General features: G+C 41.5%; 1 protein-coding gene across 1 annotated transcript in view; it reads right to left on the bottom strand.

Annotated features, from left to right (window-relative positions):
• Positions 1–8,603: 8,603 nt before the first annotated feature.
• eif4g2b (eukaryotic translation initiation factor 4, gamma 2b) overlaps positions 8,604–11,369 on the bottom strand; it is a gene marked incomplete at its 5' end in the record, with an annotated part of 47,979 nt that continues 45,213 nt past the window's right edge. Inside the window, 3 exons of the mRNA XM_079256688.1 lie at positions 8,604–10,142; positions 10,236–10,357; positions 10,457–10,665. Of these exons, the coding sequence (XP_079112814.1) occupies positions 10,077–10,142; positions 10,236–10,357; positions 10,457–10,665 (397 nt within the window). The 3' untranslated portion in view covers positions 8,604–10,076. The remainder of the gene's footprint in view (positions 10,143–10,235; positions 10,358–10,456; positions 10,666–11,369) is intronic.

Consider the following 11,369-nt stretch of genomic DNA (forward strand, 5'->3'; position numbering starts at 1 on the left):
AGGTCCACTTGAAATCACTGATCTCTTTTTCAAAGAAGTCTTGGCCAAGAAAAACCAGAAACACAATCTGCAATCAAGAGACAGTCACAGTCTGAAACATGTCTTTAACAAGGGGTTGAAGCTGGAGAGTCCAGGATGTCCTCTTTAGATTACAGCCGGGTCTGGTACAACGTTTGGAGATTGGAAACAGAATGTCCACCACAGAGGACAGAACTGATGGGCCGTGTTTAGAAACTTTAACCTTTTCTTGACAAGGTCTTTTTTTCTGCCTTTTGTCCAAAATGACAGAATAATAAGTTTATCTTGACAGCTACAAGGGCTTTATGTATTATATGGATCTCAAAAGACAGCTGTGACATGTGAGATTACTACACTGTCAGAAACCAGATATGTGTCACTGCATCAGAGGAAATTCACCTGGAGCACGGTAGAACATGGAAATGGATAGTAGCCAGTTTCATGTAGGTGTTAAAGTCTGATGAGGAACTGCAGTGGACGTTTAGGGCCTTGGCCTCTGACCTGCAGTCCTCAAAAATGGTACAAAATACTTTGTAAGGTTAATTACAGTAAATTCAATTTGGAGGATCTTATGTGGTTCCTTTCATTGTTCTGCTACATTTACAGTATTTATAAGAAGAAAAAAAAAAAAGACTTTTGGCAGTCATCGATGCAAAACCACTAACTCCAACCAAAAGTAAGAACGTAGTCATCGTCCATGTTTTATTCTCCTCGACAGTCATTTGGCAGATCCGTTTATCCAAAGCAACTGATGTAAGAGAAGTGATCACTTAACCATAGCATAACAAACCCTAACACACACATCTTGTGGGTGGGAGGAAGCCGGAGTGCCCGGAGATTCACACCAGCGACCTTCTAGCGGTGCTAACCACTACGCTGCCATAAAACTGAAGGTGCTCCATGTTTTGTCTTGGACCAACCTCTCTTCATGTCGGTATAAGGCAGACCCGCGTATTCTATCTCAATGTCCAGGGTCATGTTACATTTCGAGACAAAACCTCTAATGTTTCCTCTCCTCCACCAGCTGAAGCAGAAGCTGTATCAGAGCCAGCAGAGGGCGACATTGTGCTCACGAGCCGCAGACCAGGCTGAGGAGTCCAGAGGGGAGGCAGAGAAGAGCAGGGCCCTGGCTGAGGCCCGGGCCCTCGGCTGTCAGCGGGACAAGGAATCAGCTGAGGCTGACAGAGGACGCCTGAGTGAAGAACTGCAGCAGCTTAAAAAGGAGGTGAAGGATCTTAAAGCTGTCAGGTGATCTGATCTTTCAGCAGCAGAATGAGCACCTGTTAGGATGCTGTAATACACAACACAACCCATTTATTTTAAAAGGCACTGGCAGCAGTGTGTTTGTTACACTGTGCTTTAATCTGATGAATGTCTCCGTAGTAGCAACCAGTCCAGTCAGTACAGGCATTTGTCATAAAATCCCAACAAATCCCAGATAAAAAAAATAAAAAAAAAGCAGCAGATAGGAATCACTGGAGAAGCCTGAGCTGTGTCAGTCCTTACACAGAAACTGTTGGAGTGTGGCACAAAACACAGACATCTTCGTTTATAGTTGTTGTTTTTAGAACTTGTCTTGTCCTGCACCGTGACAAACAGAATGATGCTGACGGGATCTTACTGGACAGGATGGAAATGAAGCCCTGTGGATTTAAAGCCTCCCTTTACGCTTGAGTATTGTTCTGGATTTTAGACTTTTACTAAATTCCATGTGTTTGCTGGACCTGATGGAAAGACGAAGGAGACAACTGAACAAAACAGTCCATTACATGAGCCACATTCGACCGTTTTATAAGAACTATTTATGTCTTTTAAACCTTTGTTTAACCAGATTAAAATCACATTGATCTCATTTGCAAAGCTGACCTGACCAAGAGGAAAGCTGTGTGCATGTTTGCTAAAGTAAAAATAAATAATTGCCTACAGCTTCCCTTCGTTTCAATCCTCCACCCTGAGCTGCACAACGGGACAGGCGACCACCAAGAGAACCAGACTCAGAAGGGGTGGCCAGTTTGACGAGGTGCTCAGTGCATCATGGGACGTCCCCCTGGTTGCCTGAACCTATCCCAGCATGTCACCCAAACCCGCCCTAACTAAACTTTAGGAAAAACCTCAGCCGAATCTTAAAAGTAGAGAGGATGTTTGCATCCCCAGCCCATATCTTCGCCACATCTCATCTGACCTTTTCCTTCCCTTTCTGCAGCACACTGATCTGCTGCTCTCATTGGCACAAACAGAGAAGAACTACTTTGAGACCAAGCTGAAGCTAGACCGGGTGTCGGGCGAAAGACAAGCCCTGCTGCAGGAGAGCAAGAGCCTGGAGGGATACAGAGACGAGCTGCAACTCAAACTGAGACAAACCGCACAAGAAAATGTCAAACTTAAAGAGAGGTGGCTCGCTTTTACTGACTGGTCCCTAAGCTTGGTTTTTTTTTTTTTTTCTGTTTTTAATTTCAAGCTTCCACTAAGTATCTGAAGTCTCTACTGTCTAAGTTTTCATTCAGAGTTTAGCATTCTAGTCTTAATTAGGAGTTACCAGGAGATACACAAGTGCTGGTTGTAATTATGGAGCAAACTAAAGTCCTGAGCTGAACACACATAAAGATGCTTCAGGATGGAAAAGGAGCCACTGAAAGATTTTCTCATAGAATTTATGATAAGTCAAAATTAGATCTCAGCCAGCTTTAAGCCAGCTTGGAAAGTTGATAAGAGGCTATTTTTAATGCTGTATTTAAAAGCATAAACACACACACACACAAAAAAAGAATACTTGGCACCATTGTGCTTACTGGTTTTGATTTGGTGGCCCTGGAGGCTGTTGGAGTACAGTGAACTTATTATCATGTTGAAGAAAGAAGTTGGAGATAGTTTGAGCTTTGCAACATGGTGCATCATTCTTTTAACTCCAGAGATGATTGTGTGTGAAAATCCCAGCAGATCCGCAGTTTCTGAAATACACAGACTCGCTGCTCTGGTGACACGTTCAGTCACTTAAATCCTCTTTCTTAATCATTCTGATGCTCAGTTTGAACCCTCAGCAAGTCGTCTTCACCACGTCTGCATGATTAAACGCATTTAGTTGCTGCCAGGAGATTCACTGCTTATATCTGTGTGTTAAATGTCTGAAGCGGTGGGCTTAATAAAGTAAAAGTGGCCCGTCAGTGTATATTTTGGCTGTTGTCCTTCTGTGTTTTAACACATCATGTTGTCCTTTTAATTCTCAGGTGCGAGGAGATAAAGTGAGTCAGGGAATATATAAAGCATACAGTGGATCCTAAAAGACTTTTGTTTTTTGATCATCAAGAACCATTAAATCCCACTTTGTCAGCTTAATCTGGACATTAGCACAGATGTCCTCTGTGAAGTGTCCGCAAATTTGTGTGTTTTTTTTTTTTTTTTTTTTAAAGAATTATTGGAGTATTAACCTGATTCCAGATGTGCATAGTCAGCTCACACATATCCAAACGTATTGTACCTGAGTGGGCGACAGCTAAAAGATAGCCCTTTTAATAGCTTTTCTCCTACATGCTTTTCTTCTGCCTGAAGAAGACATGGCTACTTATTTTGCTGCGATGTGTCACGGTTTAACTCCAGCAGTCTGTTTGCAGTGAGCTGAACACGCGGCATAGAGCAATGGCATCAGAAGAGGAGAGCAAAAGGGCCAAACAGGCCCAGCAGGAGGCTGAGGATATGAGGCGTCTGGCAGAGAAGGAGAGGGATGGGAGGACGGCTGAGTGCCTCAGCTGGAGGGAGAAGCACCAGGAGCTGGCAGACATTGTCAGAGCTCAGGAGGAGCTGAAGGCTCAGAGGCAGAGCAAAGCAGTAAGGAAGTCTTCCATCTCAGCCACAGCTTTTTATTTCACAAAAGAAAACACTTACTAGCGTTATGTAAAAGACAGAAAGAAAATTGAATGTGTGTGTGTGTGTGTGTGTGTGTGTGTGTGTGTGTGTGTGTGTGTGTGTGTGCGTGTGTGCGTTTTCTACCTTGTTTAGCATAGACTCAAAAAGAGTTGCGGACAATAATCAGACAAAATAAAACATAAAAAGTTGGGATGTTGCTTGTAAAAGAAATTTAAACCCCACTAAGACCACACACAGAAAAAACATAGACATGTAAAAAATTTTACACAGAATTATAATATGCATAATTATTATATGTTACAAGGAAAGGATCAAATAATTAAAGCTTTCAAATTATAAAAAAAAAAACAAAACACCAACTTTGCAGTTAATTAGGTTGTTTTGCAACTTAAAGATGTAAATACACGGAGGAGTGAAACTGCAAACAATGTTGTAATTATAGAATTTACATTACATAGATTCCAGCACAATGCAATTATGTTCATAACCAAAACCCACCCGACTGGTTTTTAGCCAAAGCTTTCTGTATTTCACAAAGGCGATGTTGGACCACGTTCTGCATGTATGACAGCATAATGGATTCACAACAAAACTCTCCATGGACAGATGGCTTCCTTGTCATCTTGCTGATTACCTAAAAACATTTGGTACAAAATACAAGACACATGACATATCCTAGAAGGAAGGAATTTTCAATGCTGAAAATGGTAATATTTCATTTTTTGGTTTCCTCAGTTCTAACATAAGCTGCTGAAAGACACATCACACTGAAACATACAACTAAATAAAAAAATAACTGAATCTACGCAGATAAAATCCAGGATAACATTTTTCAAAACCTTCATATGGTCCATCATCTGCAGTACATATATCAAGAGTGTTCTGCGTGGAGGGAACACAGCCAGTACCTGTGTGGTAAAACTGCTATTAAAAAAAATTATAGCTGTCATGGCAAATGCTGCATCACACCAGATACACTTCCAGAAATCCTGGTGTGTGAATAAAATTCTCTGCAAAATCCACAAATGCAGGTTAAGCTTGCAAAGATGAAGCCACATGTAAGCAAGATCCAGAAACAGCCACCTTCTGTGACCTAAAAGCTCTTTAAAACAGTTTGATGCAAAGTGGTCAGATTAAATAAAATTAGTTGTTTGTTTTTTTTACCCACAGTTACCTCCAGAATGCAGAAGGCAGGGAGCTTTAGGATTGTTCTCAGTACTCAGTTTAAAATCCTGCATCTCTGATTACACGAGTGTTAATGAAACTGGAGGTTTGCACATCTGGAAAGGCACCATCCATCCTGGATGGTTTATGCAGGTTGTACTGCAGCATTTAAACCCCTTTAGACATGTCTCTCCAAAAGAAGGTCTTGCATATTTCAGCAAGACAATGCTAAACCATATAATGCATCCATGACAGTGTAGAAGAGTCCAGATATGCAGTCCAAATATTTCACAAAATGAAATTATTTCATGCACCTTAAATGGACAACAGGATAACACTTCTCTCCCAGAAGGTCTAATCTGATCTCCTGTCAGATGCTGAAGGACTGAAGGACAGAAGATGCTACATATTTGTCCTGAACCAAACTTTTTTAGGCATGTTGCTGAAAATTCCAGAAGAACTTGATAGTCAAACATCTTATTTTCAATACTTCATGTTTTTTATGTTCTACTTTGACTGTATCTTGGTTTATAATATTTGTACTTTGTTTTATATTTTACATAATGAACCAACTTTCCTGGAGCTCAGGTTGTAGTTTCAAATGTAGAAACTACAACTAAAACCAATTAAAACATGGTAAGAGTCCATTTTTTATGAGGTCTTTACTTGGCCCTTAAACAAAATATAACAAAAAACATTAGAAATTTTTGGGAGACATTAACCATTTATTACCATGTCAAGATTATTATAGTGATATAATTGTTATAGAAGACAAGTATCAGATTGTGTTCAATGGGATTTTGTACCAGAAAGTGATGCAAAATGTTTTAGAAACTATGTCTTCGAAACTTTGTGTGTCAAATATTATACGTTTGGCTTTATAGGGATAATTAGCATATTGTGTCGTATTTTACCATGTCCCAACTTTATTCAAAACATGAATTTACAGAACTGTATTTATGCCTGAAAAGTGTCATTTTCTGCTTGTGCTGAAAAGATCACACCTTCCTTTCTAATACAGTGTCAAGCCAACATCAAGAGCTACTTTCTGTGCATGACTGAAAGCGATCAGAGGGTTAAAATCCTTAAAAACCCAGATGGAAACCTGAGAAGTTTTACGGTGAGACTATACTTAATCACTTCCTGAAGCAGTTCTCGAGTCATGAATATGCAAATGAGAGTTCAATGTTTACTCTATGGCAGATCTTTTGTGTGGAGAAAGCAGCTATTAACACAGTAACACGGTGACATCACTTCCTGTCTCATGTTGTGTTAAAGGAAGGAGACCCTGTGTACATCTCCACTGCAGAGTCCAGCCCTTCAGAGCCTGAGAGGAGTTCATCTCGGTAAACAGATAACGGATCCCCTTTTCCTCAAAGCTTCCCCTCATCCCATCTGTAGTGAAAAGCTTTGAAATCAAATCCTGAAAATGTCTGTGAATGTCCTCACTCATCCATCCTGCGTTTATCTTCACTTCAAGTTTCTTCACTTCTGACGGAAATAGTGAAGCCTCTGGTGTTTTAGAGTCTGCAGCTACCATTGAGTCGTGAATACCAGGAATATGACGGACACAGGGAGAAAGGATGAGATGAAAAGGGAGAGGGAAGGCGCCGCTATCCCTTATATTGTTGGAACGTTTCAGAAACTCAGGATGATTTTTAACAAGCAGAATCCTTGACACAGAAGCCAAATGTTTTGAGTGAAAAATTGAAAGATGAGGTAAAGAAACCTCAACTTTACAGAGGAGACATCACCTCTCCTCCCCCCCATACAAGAGCATCCTCTCTTCTTAATAGAGCCTCAAATGAAACTATGGACAAAGTTGTAATGTCTAAACCCTTGGTGGTTTTACAGGCTACTTAAGTGAAATCTTCCACAATCTCCATGAGAGCTGAAGAAACTCTGTATAAGTGCATCTTTGAGGAGCTAAACCCAGTTGACTTAGCTCAGCCTAAGTTGGAACTCTGAACATGTTATATAATTTGACTTTTTGCTTTCATTTTGCTAGATATTTACAAAAAGATTGCAGTTTTAGGTACTGCAGCTTATGCAGTTTGCCTAAAGGAATACACAGTGCTCTGTTCAGTGACAGAGCTGCAGCAGTCTTCCTCCAGATCTGAAACATGGAGCCTCCTTTACACTGCCAGCACCATGAACTGATGCTTCTGGCTGCCAAGGAAAGAGGTGTTTGTTCGTCTGCCCAATGGACAACATGTGTTTGTGGACTCAGTGTGGGGGTGCCATCACAGGCTGTCAGTAACCCCCGCTGACAAAGACCCCCCCCCAGTATGGGAAAGAATAGAAATTTATGAATGATACGTAGAGTGACAAGAAAGAGCTGAGGTGGTGTGAATGACGGATGAAGAGGGTAGATGGAGAATGAAAAGATGGATGAAGGAGAGATGGTGTGATGAGTGGATATGTGAATAAAGGAGGGTGATGGGGGGAGGGGGGGGGGGGGGTGACAGAGAATAAAAGAAAGAACAAACAGAGCAGAGGATTAAAGGGTGGATGAGGCAGGAAAAGATGGATGGGTAAGAAAAGACAGGGAAATGGATGGATGGATTTGGTTCTTATCCCCTTTATTTTCCGGATATTTTAGACTTGGATTATACTTTAAAACAAGTTCCATCCAAACTATTTTTCTATGACTCACTTTACTGAAATAACTTGTTTTTATTTACTTACATGTCTAGCTGTCCACATATATTGCAGATTCCATATTTGTCCCATTTTTACTAGAAAGAGTAACTGGGAAAAATAACAGTGAAGTGGGAACCCTAAACTCAGGTCCTCGAGGGACATCATCCAGCAGATTTTTGTTGTTTCCCTGCTCCAACAGTCCTGATTCTGATCAAATTCATCCTACAGCTTCTTCACAATGACCTATTAATTCCAATCAGGTGTGTAGAAGCAAAATGTATAATAGAATAAAATATCTAGAATAAGTTTGGCCACTGACAGTTGTGTACATTCACAACTGGGCTTGGCGTTTGAAGTCACTGCTGTTCCCGTCTTTACCACTAGATGTCAGTAACTCTTACACTCTACCTTTAAGACTGAAGGCGGTTCTGGCAGATTTTGTAGCCGGTGGTCACCAAGCAGCACCACCAGAACATTTTAAACAGTGTGTGTATTTGAGAGAAAAAGACAGAGGAAGACGGGGATGTTCAGAACACAGAAGCAGACTTCTCCAAAGAATTTTCTGGCTTGTAGGAAAAATATCACTAACATATTTAATATCCTACTAAGTGAATTTCTCCTTTCAGGAACATGTTCAGGATCTCTGCCCCTCACACTGGGAGGGACATGGGGCCAAGTCATTTTGATGAACTGCCTGCCTTTGGAGGGGAGCGACCTGACTCTGCCCCCCCACGCAGAAGCAGGAAGGTGGTGGAATACTTCTGGATCCCCACAGACCAGGGGTGATGATCCATGTAATCCATAAAGCTCGCAGTGGCTGAGCAGAGGCACTTCCAGATCATCTCGGATGTCCCATGTTGTCCAAACCTCTCATGCAGAGAAAAGTGTAAATAAAAGTCAGATGGTACTGGTGCTCATGTACTGGACTTTATTGACATTAAAGCAACAGAGGTGCACAATAATAATGAATACCTTACAGCAAGTTCCAAATCCTTTGCCCTATACATACACATGGCTTGTGAGCATAATTCTTGGGTAAAATGTTGTTTTCTTACAATATAGGAAAGAATGAGCTACAAACTGTCTGACATTGACCAATTTCAGAAATTCCTTTTTTCTTTTTTTTTTTTTTAAACGATCAAGCCCCAAAATTAAAAACAGGTCACTTTATCACGGTTGTGCCAAACTCCAGGTGTGTGTGTGTGTGTGTGTGTGTGTGGGGGGGGGGGGGGGGGGGGGGGGGGTTGATAAGAAGATACCAAGAAGCTGAAGCTGAATTAATAAAAGCTTCTCTTCCACTATTAAATAATTACTACCTGTAAACAAGTGAAGCCTCCTTGGAAATGCTTCCAGAAACTGTGCAATTATGCCAGGTCCAAATCCAAATACCTACAACACTTGTTTGGGCTCGAGATTCTTCGTTTTCATTATCATCCCAGCACAAACACCAAAAAAAAAAAAGCCCATCTAACTAAGAGGTAGAAACACAGGCAACTTCGATACATTACGGCGGCACACCAATGATTACACTTCGTTTTAACGTATTGTAACATCTGGAGGATGAGTATTGCAACCACTCATGTAGATGACTTACAGGAAAGAAAACTTCCTGGTGAGGGGAAAAGTTGCTCACTTATTTTAAGCCTAAAAGGGGAGGGGGAAAAAAAAAGTGATGAAATATTTAGCCAGTTTATACTTCATTACCACTTCTGTGGGCGACCTAAAACAAATCACGTCACCGGGTCGGGATTTTCTCTGTCAATCGCCCTGCTGTTGCTTAATCTGGCATCTGGGTGTGATGACATGATGGACCGTTACAGCAGGTTACTGAGCACATTGACAAGTCCTCTGGTGAACGGTTTTATCTTTTAACTACCATTAGTGACTATAATCCATTTTATGTTGACCTTCCTGGGAAAATCAACAGATGTTTAAATAAAGCTGTTTACTAAGAAAATGAGGTTGAAATCAGTTAAAACTGAACCGTGAAAAAAAAAAAAAAAAAAAACATGCATCAGAATCGAGGGTAACAAACTTAACAAAACCAAAACCAGAAGGAAATATGGTCGAGTCACTCTAGACTTAAATTCATGGAGTCGATAATAACAGATTATAATAAAAAAAACAAAAACAAAAAAAAAAAAAAACATGAGGAAACAGACTAAACTGCGTTTTTCAGAACATTATGGTGCAGCTGGTTGTGTACGATGCCCCCCTCCCCCAAACCCTCCCACACACACAGGTAACAAGCTTTCGGTTTAGATTTGCTAGACAAAGCAGCAGAGTGCCACGTGGTAGTGGTTAAATTAAGCACGGTGTTTAAGAAAAAGGAAAGGCGAGTCTAACAAGATGAGAAATTTGATCTATGCCGTGAAGCTTCGGCTTCTTTCTCAATCTGCTTCGTCCTCGGACTCCTCCTCCTCGGCCGTCTCCAGCCAGGTGAGCCACTGGTTGACCTGACAGGGCAGAAAAATCTGTCAGTCTGACACCAAATTAAATACTCTGGCTTCACTGAACGAATCCTACATCGCTGTACATAACTCCTGTACCTGGAATAAAGCTTTTCCTTTTCCAGGGAATTCTTGGGTAATGTCTTCTTTCCATGCAAGGAAGGCTTCTTCTTCAATGATCTCCATGTCGTAGAAATGGACAAAGTAGCGCAGCAGCATGCCTATTTAGAAAATAATTAATCAATCATTATTATTTTAGGTTTAATACAAAAATCAGCCTGTTGTTAAATAAGCAGAGCATTAACCTGAAGCTACTGTACCTTTAGGGAACCCGCTGGCATTGCAGTGTACCTGCAGCGCGTAGAGGGCGCTGACCTGCAGCTCGGTGTGATCGTGCAGGAACTTCTGCATGACGGGTTTGAAGGCCAGCAGCAGCTGCTTCTCCTGCTCTAGCTGCTCTTTGGAGGGGGCCGCCAGCTGATCGTCGCCCTCTGTCATGCACAGCTCCTGGGAGATGTACTGCAGGAAGCTGGGAGAAGACCACACAGCACTGGATGCTTAAAATGGAACTATTATGCACATTTCAGGCTCATTTATTTTTATTTCTGAGCCCAGAAGGGCTGGGATTGATCGAGTTATTGTCATAAATCGCTTTATTTACTTCAGACCGACCCTCTCCGTAGACTGTCAGATCAGCCTGTGGGCAAAACGAGTGGATTGAGACTCTTCCGCATTAAGCCCCGCCTCCCGCCACTGCACTACATCGGGAGCGCGCACCGCAACTGCTTTCGCCGTCATTGTAACATCTCATAAACAGAATGATTAGACTAATATGAACTCAATAAAAAAACAAAATACAATGTCAACACATAGCATACAGCCCTACATGTTGGAACCTGAATCAGACCCTGAAAACGAAGTGGAAAACAGCAACCCACAGCAACAAATGCAGCAGGATGTCTCTCTTTGGTAAACTCACCAGCCATCGTTGGAAATAACTTTATCCGACGTTTTCCACCCACCTGATGTATTTGTACATGCCCTTGTTAACCAGTAGAAGGTAACCAATCACTGAACCTTATCCCCCGGGACGTCACAAGGATTTCCAAGTAGAAAAACTCTCTAAAACGACGCATTTTTATCGCCATGGAAACCGAACGGAGAGAGTGCTGGAACTCAAACTCAAACTCAAACATGCGTTTAGGTGATAAAAAACAGTGCCGTTCACATGTC

The sequence above is a fragment of the Telmatherina bonti genome (assembly GCF_933228915.1).
Source record: "Telmatherina bonti genome assembly, chromosome: 2".
In the NCBI taxonomy this organism is placed as follows: Eukaryota; Metazoa; Chordata; class Actinopteri; order Atheriniformes; family Telmatherinidae; genus Telmatherina; species Telmatherina bonti.